The sequence below is a fragment of the Rhinatrema bivittatum genome, chromosome 12, assembly GCF_901001135.1.
Source record: "Rhinatrema bivittatum chromosome 12, aRhiBiv1.1, whole genome shotgun sequence".
In the NCBI taxonomy this organism is placed as follows: Eukaryota; Metazoa; Chordata; class Amphibia; order Gymnophiona; family Rhinatrematidae; genus Rhinatrema; species Rhinatrema bivittatum.
Genome location: NC_042626.1, coordinates 10,625,870 through 10,639,579, shown reverse-complemented (window position 1 = coordinate 10,639,579; position 13,710 = coordinate 10,625,870). Strand labels below are relative to the sequence as shown.

General features: G+C 40.7%; 1 protein-coding gene across 4 annotated transcripts in view; it reads left to right on the top strand.

Moving 5' to 3' along the window:
• TRIM33 (tripartite motif containing 33) overlaps window positions 1-13,710 on the top strand; it is a 139,832-nt gene that overhangs the window by 82,076 nt on the left and 44,046 nt on the right. For all 4 annotated transcript variants that reach the window (XM_029572458.1, XM_029572457.1, XM_029572459.1 and 1 more), the window contains exons 5-6: window positions 4,337-4,453; window positions 5,381-5,495. In XM_029572458.1, coding sequence (XP_029428318.1) covers window positions 4,337-4,453; window positions 5,381-5,495 — 232 coding nt within the window. The remainder of the gene's footprint in view (window positions 1-4,336; window positions 4,454-5,380; window positions 5,496-13,710) is intronic.

Below are 13,710 nucleotides of genomic sequence, written 5' to 3'. Positions count from 1 at the left end.
GTGCAGTTTGTTCTTCATTCTATATCACCATGCTTTGTATGGTTGCATACTTACTTTTGTTACATGGCAAACCACAAGCTTTAACTTATAAGTGTGTGTGTTTTTTTTTTAATTTTGGCTCAGTTCTGGGGCTCTGCTAGACTCTTTCTTGTTTAGGCTCGCACAGTGCAATGTGAGATCTAGGAAAAGCCCTCCTACCTCTTCAAGTACCAGAAAATAGAGATGGTCTTAAAAGGGAGGTGAATAGAGAGCCCCCAGGAAAGGACTCTTTCCTTTAAAAGCATTTCACTTGCATTGCCCCCTTTATAATTAATCAGTAAGGAATCTGCAATACCTTTTTCCTTGGAACGCCATTGGGCTGATTCCTCTCGCGTTTTCTTCACCCTACTTTGAGCTGGTGTGCTAGATTGAAAAGTATAGAGAAATATGGTGCCCCGCTTGAATTTTACCATCCAATCTGCTTTTCCTTTTAAAAAAAAAACCCCCAAAACATTCAAGCAGCTTTAATGAAAAACCTCTGAATCATACAAAGTATGCAAAACTTACAGCAGTTTAAAAAACCTATCTGGTTATTGAAACTCCGACCTGCATAACATCAAAATGATTGTCTTAGTTGTTAGTTTTGTTTAGGGACAAAGAATGCATTTATTTCTCGTCCTCACCTATGTTGTGATTGAATACTGAATGACGGCAAGTAAAACTAATAAATGTTCAGTAATTTGAGAGCACGTATATAATTACACTTTGTAATTTTTACCCCTTCCTCTCGGTTAGTTTAGACTTCTTTTCTGGATTAAAGATGGCTGCCTATTGCATGGTGCTGGTACTCTGATTTATTTTAATTGCTTACATTACTTGTATTGCTCCTTACACAGGGCAGCTGAGAACAGCATAGTTCTTTGATTTTAATTTTTTTCTTACATTACCTCTGTGGTTTTGGCGTAAGACTTGGGTGGTAGATGGTGTGTTGGTTGAATAGCTTTCCAGCAGCACTGTGGTGGAATTCCTGAGTGATTGAGTTTTCAGTTTTTCTAAGTGACGCTTGGCTTTTTCAGGGTATTTTGTAAGATTTATTTTACAATATATGTTTAACTTGTATATCTTGTTAGTGGTGGGATGGTATTGGGGCTCAGAGTGTAGAGTTACACTAACAAATTATGCTAGGCTTTATATATATATCTTCCACCACGAGGTGCAAACTTTGCTAAAAAATGTATATTTACATATGATAGAGTATGATTCAGGAGAAATCTTTGGATATGAAGTCAATACCTTTCTGCCACTGAAACTAATTTTGGGCTGGTTGCTCTCACTCTGTGCCACTGGGATCCACTTAAACAAGATTGCATTCATCTTTCCTGGCCAAAAAATAACATTGCATGTTCTTGTCAATACTGTTGTCTTAAAGAGAAATCTATACTTGCCAAAAATCAAAGAAATTGCCAAATTATAAAATTGAGTTTCTACTATGGGATTTTCCAGAGTTTCCCTTTGGGGAAAAGTGACTTTTTAATTGAAGTGTAAATGAGCATCACTGCTGTCATTGGCCATATGCTGTACTCTGGGCTGAAATCTGAATGCTGTGCTGAGGATACCAAGGAACGAAAATGTTCTGCTTAAAAATCTGGGGGCTGGAAATGAATTATGACCTGCAACTCTCCAGACCCTTACTGCTAGGGTGTTTTAAAGCTATAGAATATCAATTTGCCTGTCTTGGCTGGAAATTACTTGAATCCTTTTTTTTTTTTTTTTTTTTTTAAACCCCTAAAGTTTTTTTTGTTTTTTTTTGTTCACTACTTTGGAGTGACGGGGTATATCTTTCTTATGGTCTTCTACTGTTTAACTCCACCCTGCTTCCCGAACAGTCCATTGCAGTGGTTTCACTGTATCTCATTAAGATTTATATAGAAAATAGAGACAAAAAGGAAATTGTAAATTTTTTAAAAAATCTACCAGCTACATTTTTAAAATTGTTTTCAAATAGTACTTAATATCAGTGACTGTGTTATAGAGGGCCATCAGACCAAATAAAGTTAGTATTATGTAGCTGGGGACTGGAAAGTATACACCTAACATTTAGCTAAAAATGGATTAACATAATCCATACTTGATAGAAACAAAATCCTAGTTCTGTCAACTTTGATTTCCACTGTTGTGAGACCCTGTTCTGTTTCTCTCTGGTACTGTTGCAAAGTATCAATCCTTTTGAGAACAGCATTGCCTCCTAGAAACAGTGACCAAGCACTAGGGGGTGTGCATTCGTTTCTAACGTATTGGTAATCCGCAATGTATAGGGCCATATTAGTTTTATTCATGGGGAAGTGAAACGTATCGCGATTCCCCATGAATACAACAAATCTTCGCCGAATTATTTGGCCGTCTAAAGGAGCGAATTTAAACAAACCCCCACCCTCCTGACCCCCCCCCCCCCCAAGACTTACCAAAACTCCCTGGGGGTCCGGGAGCCATCTCCTGCACTCATGCCCTCGGCTGCCAGTATTCAAAATGACGTCGATAGCCTTTGCCCTTACTACGTCACAGGGGCTACCGGTGCCATTGGTCGGCCCCTGTCACATGGTAGGAGCACAAGATGGCGCCGGCCTTCCATTGCTCCTACCATGTGACAGGGGCCGACCAATGGCACCGGTAGCCCCTGTGACATAGTAAGGGCAAAGGCTATCTGCGCCATTTTGATTACTGGCAGCCTGACGGCCCGAGTGCAGGAGATCGCTCCCGGACCCCAGCTGGACCACCAGGGACTTTTGGCAAGTCTTGGGGGGGGGGGGGATCAGGAGGGTGGGGGGTTGTAGTTAGTTCAATTTTAGCCGGGAAACGAATAAGAATGAACGCATTAATGTATCGGGGGGGGGGGCCCCCTTGCCGAATGCAACGTATCTGCGCCCCCCCCCCCCCCCGATGAATACGAATTCCGAATGCAACGTATGGCGTCCCTCTGCACATCCCTGCCAAGCACAGAGGATTCTTGGTGGGGAAGTGAAGGTACAGCCAGAGCTCAAGTATGGTTTGCTCAGCCATAATACTCTGTTGCTGTATAAAACGAGTGGAGAAGATGTAGTTTTGGTTTCGTTAATGTTAATTTTCCAGTTCCAGCCTGGGTCTTGGGCTATTATGGCTCTTTATGCTTTTGCCTGGTGCATCTGCTGTATCATTTCATACATCTTCCCATTCTTGTTGAGTCAGGAATGCAGTAGATCTGAAGCCACAAACTGGGAAAAGTATGAGATCTGTACTTATGTCCAGGATCTAAAATTATTCTTTGTGGCTTTTTTTTTTTTTTTTTTTACTCATTCAGAGGCTATCAAAGAAAAATAGCTAAGGTGGTATCTCACTTCTCTCACCCAGATTCACCCAAAATTGACCCAGTGTGCAGCTTTGCTACTTTAAAGGTCATCTCCTGTAAAGTGTCATTTTGTCCTTGCCATGGGACTGTTATTGAGGAAAAATTAATTTACCAATAAAAACCCCACACTATTTTTGTGTAAATATATAATTGCACCAGTTCATATTGATATTGTTTGTCCAACTGCTTCATGATGGCCAATTGACTTTAAAACCAGCATTGATCCACTGGTGATGAATAAGATTGCATACATGCCGTTTAGGGGCTGGTAAATAGCATTTAATTAAAGATTTCCCTTCTCACAGGCCTTGCTCCTGTCCTGCTGCTTTGTCTCTCTCCTCTTCTGCCCCTTTCTGCTTAACTTCTGATTTGTCTCAAAGCAAGCGTTCTTTAAAAACCCTACGGTTACTCACCCTGCCTCCATCGTCCTACTCTGCTGCAGCAGCATGTGACACCCGTTTCTATGCACCCGAATCCCTTCAGAGTAGGACTCTCTAGCATTTAATGTGCTTTGTCTTTATTAGGCTAATTATCAATTTTCAGGTCATATAAATCTTACAAAAAATACTTTGCGTCTTTTTTGCTTTGTACAATCCAAATTTTCAATGGGAAGCAAAGATTGTTTCACAAAGGTTTAATTTTCCAGCCCTTCATATCTTCAGTCTCGTGTCTCAGCATGCTTGTACCATTTTATACATACTTTTTGGTGCTATAAAAAAATAGGGAACTTCCACAGACAGTAACTTATTTTACATGACAAATAAGAGCTTAGCATGAAAAGGTTGTACTGTATGTAACTAGTCACCTGTTCTTCTTACTGACAGGTTTAATGTTTGTTGAACTGAGTTATATGCCAGGCAGTAAGCTGAAAGTTTTTTTCTCTTTTGTTAAATTAGTGTTCTGACTCTTACAAACCACACATTCCCATGGGATTAATACACTACTCAATTAACATTTTATTCTCTGGTTTTAAAGGTATCAGTTTTTGGAAGAAGCTTTTCAGAATCAAAAGGGTGCTATTGAAAATTTGCTAGCCAAACTTCTTGAAAAGAAAAATTATGTTCATTTTGCTGCTACTCAAGTCCAAAATAGGTAAGTATGGATACTTTTGTTTTTAATGTCGTCCTTGAGATGGTGGTTTTCTTTCTGAAACTGTGAGATGAAATGGTACAGGAGAGTAGTAACAGGGAGGGTGGGAATATCAGCATTGGTATGGGGTGCCCTGTAATCTGCCCCTCCTTCCAATGTGTGGGCTGATCCTGGTGTGCTTGCATGTGCTCTTCCATACGGTACTATCCACTCCTCATTAATTCAAAATAATGCTTTATAATGCATAAAAAAAAAATTTTCAGAACAATTTTTAAGTTTAGATCCTAGCAAAAATGTTCCGTGTCATGCCGTGTCTGACGGATTTTTTTGTCTCACTACCTCCTCCCCAATCATTTTTTCCTCTATTAAAGGGGAAAGGGGGATTATACCATCTGCCCTTCTCTCTTCTCTGTACTTCTCTGCCACATGTCCTTTAGGTCTCTTGCATCGTTCTGGAGCCTGATGATTTCAGCATCCAAAACCCTTCTCTTGACCCTTCTACCTTATCCTCTCTCCCTTCCTATTCATGTCTCCATTTCTCTCCTCTCTCTCTCTCTCTCGGCCATGATACCATTCACATCTGGCACAAGATGTGTTGGCTACTTTTTTTGTTTTTTGGGTTTTTTTTAATACTAAAACAACTCAAGTGCAAATTTTGGCTGGTCTGTTAAAGCTTTGCTATTCTCATTAGTGAATCCCCAAGAGAGGGAACCCTAAGCAGAATGCATTTGTATTTAAATCTACCTAAATCAGGCTATCAAATAACTCATTAAAACCCCGAATCAATACTAGTCCCTTCCCCCACCCCCACGCCCTATCTCTTCTAATAGAAATTCTGTGGATGTCGTGCAGCACTAGTAAGTCCTAAACTTACCTTGAGTACTGTACAAAAGTTAATGTCCAACTATCAACCCCTTTTTATTTCTGCAGGATAAAAGAAGTGAACGAAACCAACAAACGAGTAGAACAGGAAATTAAAGTGGCTATTTTTACCCTTATTAATGAAATCAATAAGAAAGGCAAATCTCTATTACAGCAACTGGAGGTACAGTAAAATAATTTGGTTTTATGTGGTGGTGGGTATCATTGGTCCAAGGTATATTGGGGAAGGGTAGTGTACTGAAATAACCTCGGGTTGCCAGCCTTAAAATGCACTTAGTTCCCCCTCTTTTCTCCCTCCTCTCCCCCAGTGGGGGAGTATGATGTTCATACACATGTATGCACATGCTTAATAGTTTTCTCTCAAGGCATTTTGGGCATTATGATTTTGAAAATCTTGTCTTTTCAAATTAGTTATCAGCCATTGAAGTTAATCTGGCCATACTGTGTAAAAAAAATGTATTATATAAATATTTATATATTTTTAGTTTCGTACAATTTAAAAACCTATAAGGACCAGTTTTCAGCTCCTTATGTAAGAAGCCTGTAGTTAGTCTCACAACTTGCACCAGTTTTCAAAGATGGTTTTGCATCAGTGATGGTCATCGCTCTTTCACCATTGAGCAGAACATTACAGATTTGCTATGAGGTCATGTATCCTCTTTAGTTTTTTGTACCTTTGTTAGCGTAATGCTTTCCTTGGGTACAAATTGATTTCATTACAAAAAGTGCAAAAGAAGATTTTTCTCAATTTCCATTGAATAGCTGAGAAATATATTGGGGTTTTTTTAACAAAGCTTTCTTTTGCCTTTCTGTAAGTTTACGTAGAATTAAAGGTTAAATTTTTGTATGCTGATGTAAATATAAAATGGTTACTCTTTTTTAAACTTTATTTTGCTCAGTTTGCTGGAAGTTTTCTGTTTTGATTGCTGCAAGCTTTGGTTCTTCAAAGCAATTCATTCTTTGAGCCATATTTTCTTTCTTTGCTTGTTCCTGAAGGTGGAGCTGCATGGCTTCATGTACTGTCAGTGAATTAATTGGTATTCACGTGGTACAATAAATATGGATACCTCATAGGTACTGAAACTCCTAAAAAAGTCTTACAAATATGATTAGGAGCAGAAATCCAGTCCTGTTATGAATTGGACAAAAGTACCTCCAATAATGTTATGTGAAGGGTATAGCTTCATTTTACTACGACCTTAGCTGTGAAGTTATAGCATACATTAGTTGTAAGTTTTTTCCATGGCATTTTGAGTGCTACTTCTGTATGCATTCATTTAACTTGTTCAGATGTCATTGTGCTAAAAGAACCAAGACTTCAGTGTAAATGCATTCCACTGTCTTACGTTGATGTACAATGACGGAAATACAAGACCCTGAATCGCTACATTAAAATGAGTGAGCCAAAGGTGGTGGAAATGTGCGGAATAAATGGCGTTTTTATAGCTAATATAAAAACCATAGAAAAAAATGACAATGTAATAATAAGTAAACAAAATTGCAAGACAAATAATAAAGCTTAGATAAACTCCAATCCATATAAAAACCTGACATGGTTTGACAGTGCTACCTGCATCAGGCCGGTTTATTTAAATATATAATAAAACCCCTAACTTCCATAGCCTTTTCTCATAGGGCAGAAGTTCCATGCCCCTTACCATTTTGGTTGCCCTTCCTGGCACTTTCTCCAGTGCAACTACATCTTTTTTTGAGATGCGGCGACCAGAGGGGATATGATAGAGGTTTACAAAATCATGAAAGGACTTGACTGAGTTAATGTAAATTGGTTACTTACTCTCTCAGATAATAGGATCAGGGGGCACTCCATGAAGTTAGCAAGTAGCTCATTTAAAATCGAAGAAAATTCTTTTTCACTCAGCACATAGTTAAGCTCTGGAGTTCATTGCCAGAGGATGTGGTTACAGCAATTAGTGTAACTGGGTTTAAAAAAGGTTTGGATACGTTCCTAGAGGATAAATCCATAAACTATTATGGTAATTAATAACCTTGTGATCTGTCTAATGTTTGGGTATTTGCCAGGTAATTGTGACTTGGATTGGACACTGCTGGAAACAGGATACTGGGCTTGAGGGTCCTTTAGTCTGACCCAGTATGGCAGTTATGTTATCTTATTAAATACAGAACTCCAGTTATCATTCATAATCTTCTCTCTGGATAACTTCAGCTCTTGGTATGCACACTCCTGATCTCACCCTTCGTTCCTCCCCCAGGATATCCAGGTTAGGTTCCACATGTGAATGCTCCTTTTCCATTTTTGGCCCCAGACTTGGGAATTCTCTCCCGTTAGCTCACTCATGACTCCAAACAGTTCAGGAAACCTCTAAAACAGTGGTTCCCAATCATTTTTTCTGTCAGGACACACCTGATAGTTCTCACATGTGTGAGACATTGAACACATGACAGTCACAAGGCTAATTGTAAATGTACATTTTGCATCCACAGGACTTCCTTCCCAGCCCCCACCCTCAGTAATGGGTATAAAGCAGAACTAGAGCATTCCCTGTACAACTCACTATACAAAAAAAGATATTCTGGTGTTCTCGATAACAGCAATACAAACTCCCTCTACTACCAGGCACAATAGCCCTACTTATAAAAAGACAGCAGTTCACCACCAATGCATGCCCTGTTGAGAAAACACAACAAATAAGGTGAGGTATTTTACTAGCCTACGTGCTAGTTAAATATCTCACCTCGGTTATATACACAAGATCAACCTTCAAGTACAGAAAGACCACAAATTACAAATATGGAGATAGAAACTGGAATGGAAACTCAAAAAAGTCACTGTGCATGCAAACCTGGAGAAATGGAAACAGAAATAGCACCTAACATAGTCCCAGGATCTGCAATACTGCACACAAACTAATCCGCACAAAGTGACACCTGCATTGTGGTATGCACTCACATGGAATAACCCTACCTATAAACAACTATAGCACCTAACATAGTCCCAGGATCTGCAATAATGCACACAAACTAATCCGCACAAAGTGACACCTGCATTGTGGTGTGCACTCACATGGAACAGCCCTACCTATAAACAACTATAGCACCTAACATAGTCCCAGGATCTGCAATACTGCACACAAACTAATCTGCACAAAGTGACACCTGCATTGTGGTATGCACTCACATGGAATAACCCTACCTATAAACAACTATAGCACGTAACATAGTACCGGGATCTGCAATACTGCACACAAACTAATCCGCACAAAGTGACACCTGCATTGTGGTGTGCACTCACATGGAACAGCCCTACCTATAAACAACTATAGCACCTAACATAGTCCCAGGATCTGCAATAATGCACACAAACTAATCCGCACAAAGTGACACCTGCATTGTGGTGTGCACTCACATGGAACAACCCTACCTATAAACAACTATAGCACGTAACATAGTACCGGGATCTGCAATACTGCACACAAACTAATCCGCACAAAGTGACACCTGCATTGTGGTGTGCACTCACATGGAACAGCCCTACCTATAAACAACTATAGCACCTAACATAGTCCCAGGATCTGCAATAATGCACACAAACTAATCCGCACAAAGTGACACCTGCATTGTGGTGTGCACTCACATGGAACAACCCTACCTATAAAAAGGCAACACTATAAATATTAAACCAGGCCCTAAACACCCAATACACCTCCAATTAGTAAACAGAAAAAGCCAAGCTGCTATAGATCCCCGCATAGTTTTATAGTTGTAAAACTATATGAATAAATGTTTCAAAACAGCTGATGAACAGAATAACATCTAACAAAAACTCTTAAAAATTATTTAAAATTCTCCAAACACCAATAAAATATTTCAAAAAAACAGCAGCCACGTCACATAATGCCCAGTAACTAAAATGGCAGTTAAGAAAAATAAACTTAAAAAGCCACCTTTACTTACCCTCTCTCTGCCTTTGAGGCCATGTGTCCTCATGGTCCTCTTCCTTAGGGACCACAGACACACCCCCCACTCCAGTCACCTCCCCAACCAGTCTTTCTCACCCCCCACCCTAGTCACCTCCCCGACCAGTCTCTCTCAATCACACAATACTCTCCCTCTCTCACTTATACACTGGCTGGCTAGCTGGCTGTCTCTCACCCCCACAGCCCAAGAAAGAAGAATCCCATTGACCGTGGGGGCTAACGCTGCTGTCTCCCTTGCTAATCACCGGCTGCTTCAGTTTTGGCTCAAGGTCTGTGCTGCTGCTTAGGGCTGATGCTGCTTTTCAATGCTGCATGGCCTTTTCTTCCTGCGTGCCCTGCTACACATCACTTCCTCTTCCAGGCTGTGGTATGGAAAGAAGAAAAGGCCATGGTGCAGTTGCCGGCTTCAACGAACACTGCTGCCGTTCCCGTCCAGCCAGGTTTGAACGTTCCGATAGCCCGGGCGGCCACAGCAGCAGTGGAAGAATGTCTGCCTCTCGCTCGGTGGAGGAAGGGGAGAGGAGCAATGAGAGACGGAGTAGCGTGAGACACACCTGCCCCCGGTGCTTGGTGACACACTGGTTGAGAACCACTGCTCTAAAAACACACTTATTTCTTGAAGTCTGCCAGTAATCCTCTCTTAACCACATCAAGAAAATATTATATTTAACATTTTGTTTTTAGCTTGTTTTAATTGATGCTCATTTAACCCTTATGATTATGTGTATTTTGTACCCTGTCTTGAACTTTTTCTGGAGGGCTGGGTAAGAAATGTTAAATTTAAAAATATATATATATCTCTCCCCCGTTCTCCTCCTCCAGAGAGGAAAGGCAAGCATGCACCATTTTATAGAATAACCTGTTGTCAGAAGTATGTGGCTTTAAAAGGTTTTTTTAATGGCCAAGCAGTGGACTGGTTAGTGCTGTACTAGATTTCACAGCACATCAGTGGCAACAGTGACCCTCCCCTTGTCATTTGGACCTTACTGAGTGGTATTTAAGTAATGTATTTAGCAAAGACAATCTGATCTGGACCTTGGGGACAGATTTTGTACCTTCAAGATGAGCCTTTTTGGGCATGACAGCAGTTCCCATGGCGGCACAGAGTGCCTCAGTTTATTGTCCACCAGCAGCAAGGGAACGTTTTTCCCTTCTGGCTGCTGCATTGATTCTGAGCATAGTTCCTCTTTGTGGAATGTTAGTACCTTTTTTTTCTCTCCTGCTTAGTATTTTAGAAAACTTTTTCATTATATATCCGGGGATTACAGTTTTTATGTAGTTATGATTCCTATTGCTCCAATGTATGCATTTTGGTTTATTATGCAGACACTATTGTATTTGTGTTTGGAATGTATGTGCATTGCCAGTTTAATCTGTTTGAATATTATTCATGTATTCAGTAAAAATAAAAATTCTTTATTTTTCAGTGTTCCTATTAGAAGGGTCCATTGCTCTGGTGGCCAGGTACCACCTTTTTGTACTTGTGCCATCTTTGTTTTCCCTTTGCCCAAAAAATAGATACAAAATTGTGGAAGATATCCAGCAGCTTCAAGAACTGTCTGAATTTTGGGCAAAAAATGTCCATTACAGAGCACTATAAGAACTGCTGCAAATGTCCATTCCAGGATCATAGATCCTGCTGTGTAGTATCTGCTCTAGGATGTTAGAGGTGAACTGAAAGTGTCCTCTAAACTGTTGACAGAGGATCACAGAGCTGGAGTGACACAAGGTATCCACCCCTTCAGCACCAAAGCCTAAGGATAGGACCAAGGAATCTTGTTCTTCCTGCTTGTACCAAACAAAGCTGAGGAAGAACAGAGCCAAAGGTTCATTAAAGGAGAACTTCCATTGGTGCCAGTCTCCTTTGCACCGCTCAGAGAACAAGGATGTACTGGATAGTACACGTTCACCCATGAAGTGACTGTGCATCTCCCATCCAATGCACTCACCATGTTGATCTCTGGAGGTCCAACGTTAAGCTTTACAGGTCCTCTTGAGACATCCTGCTGAGCCCCGTTGATTCTTTGGATTGACAGCTTTTGGGGTAGTCACTAAGTGCTGAATAGTGTTTAAATGAATCACCCACTGCTGTCTTCCTTGATCAGCCAAGTAATTTCAGGTCGTCGTTGAGATTTGATGGTGTCGACTGTGGCTGGAGGGCCCAAGGGGGAAAGACTTTCCGGACCTCTCTCAATGGCTGACTCCAGTGCCCCGAGAGTCATTTATTGGCATCAAAAGATGGTTGCGACTAAGATTAAAGCACCCTCGGAAATTATCTGTGGTGTATATAGAAGTTGTACTAAAGGGAATTTCTGTGGAGATAACCAAGGAAACTGTGGAAGTCCCTGGAAACCTCTGACATTTGTCTCTCTCCGGTAGTGCATCTCTGCCAACTTTCACCTCAAGGAAGTGGGTGTAAGCTTCATTCAGGCCATAGGAAGTATGTCACATTTATTGTGGGGTCTTGCTACCTTTAGTACCATATACTGTCTTTTAACCTAGCATCAGCTCAATGGGTGTTTACAAAATGGGCTATCATAGCATTTTTTATACAAACTGGGGCATGTGTTGAGCTAGATGGCTGCTTAGCACAGTTTTATAAATTATGCTTATTTTGATGAAAACCCTATATAAAAAGATTAATTGAATATTGTGTTCAACACAGTCTCTTCATGTGCTTAAGGAGTAAGGGTACATGAACATTGGATCCTAGAGGTAATGTTTTAGGAAAGAGAACCATCCCTAGGAATGGGGCGGGGTGGCAGTAGTAAAATGTACTGGTTTGTTATATCTGACTTTGTATAGGCAGCTACTCTACATTCAGCACTGTTTGTATCTCTTGGCTTTCAATAAAAAAGTTCACTAGATTATTTGGTTTGGTGTAATATATTGGTAGAAGTTTATATTGAATTATGGATATGTTAAGGATCTACGGAGATTAAGAATCAAATTTTAAGTAAATTGATTTTTTTGAGAACCTTGGCAAAACTGGAAGAACTTTTCTACCTTGGTCACTATCACTTTATCCAGTGATAGTGTTTTAAGTAGTGGCTATATGGTACTTTTTTCTTTTTTTAAGGGAAAAATGGTAAGACACCTGCTCTTCCTTGAGGAAGGGCTATTATAAATATTCTAGATATAAATTATTTTTCCTTCAGTCCATATTAATGCATAAATGAAGCAGTGACATAATTCAGTGTGTAACATGGAAAGTTTAATTTGGTATTTATCTCATGTTTTTGAGACCTTTTTGGTAGACGGCTGATTGTCTTTGTAGAAGTGTTGGGTGGGATTTTTCTCAAGAAGGAAAAGCTCAGGATTTGTTTTGCTCAGATAAAACTTGAGAATTGGCTGCATGAGTGCTTTAGGAAAAGATAAAGTTTTGTTGTGTGCTTGGTATAAAAATATTAGGGATGTGCATCTGTTTTCAACGAATGCGCAATCTGCAACTAATAGGTCCCTATTCGTTGCATTTGTGGGTCCATGAAACGCATGGCAAACTCCCACGAATGCAACATATTAGTTTCATTCTTGTGGTTCCCGGTGTTTTAGTGGCTGTTTGAAATAGAAGGCCATGTGAGAGTATCCACTGGGGTGGATTGGCCTATCGGGGGGATCGGGCTTCCCTCGGTGGGCCGGACTAGCTGATCATGTGGCCGCCTCTGCTCCTGCTCACATTTGAGGGCGCTGGGCTGAAGAAAAGATCGGCGCAGCCAGCCACCGCTAGAGAGCAGGCCAGCGGGGCCGAAGAAAAGATCGGCGCTACTAGCCACTGGTGGAGACAGCTGTTCAGCTGGGGGCCGTTGTGTATATGTATTTGAGATTGGGAAGGTGCTTCTGTGTATGTGAGACAGTGAAGGTGCTTCTGTATGTGTGTGGTGTATATGAGTCAGGCAGGGTGCTTGTGTGTCAGTGTGTGTGTGCGAGAGAGAGATGGAGCATGTTTTTGGATGGCTTGTGGCTGTGAGAGGGCATGTGTGTGATTGAGCCTGTTTGTAAGTGAGAGAACATGTGTGTGATTGAGAGCTTGTGTGTAAGTAAGAGAGAGCGAGAGCATTGTGTGATTGAGACTGGCCAGAGAGGTGATGTGCATATGTGTGAGACTGATCAGGGAGATGACTGGTGGTGTGTGTGTGTGTGTGAGACAGAAGAGACTGGTTGTGGTCCCTAAGGAAGAGAACCGTGAGGACAGCTTCAGCAGCTACTGCTGCTTCTGGTGTGGCCTGCAAGGGAAAGGAGTAGGAGAACTGCTGGAGAGTGTAAGTAAAGGAGGCTTTTTAAGTTAGTTTTTCTTGATTGACTACCATTTTAATTATTGGGTAGTATGTGATTTTAGGTTTAATAACTAGGGCATGGCAAATTAAAAAAAAAATGGTTGTGTCTGTGTTCAGTTTGCTAGCAGAAAGGACAGAAAAGTATACA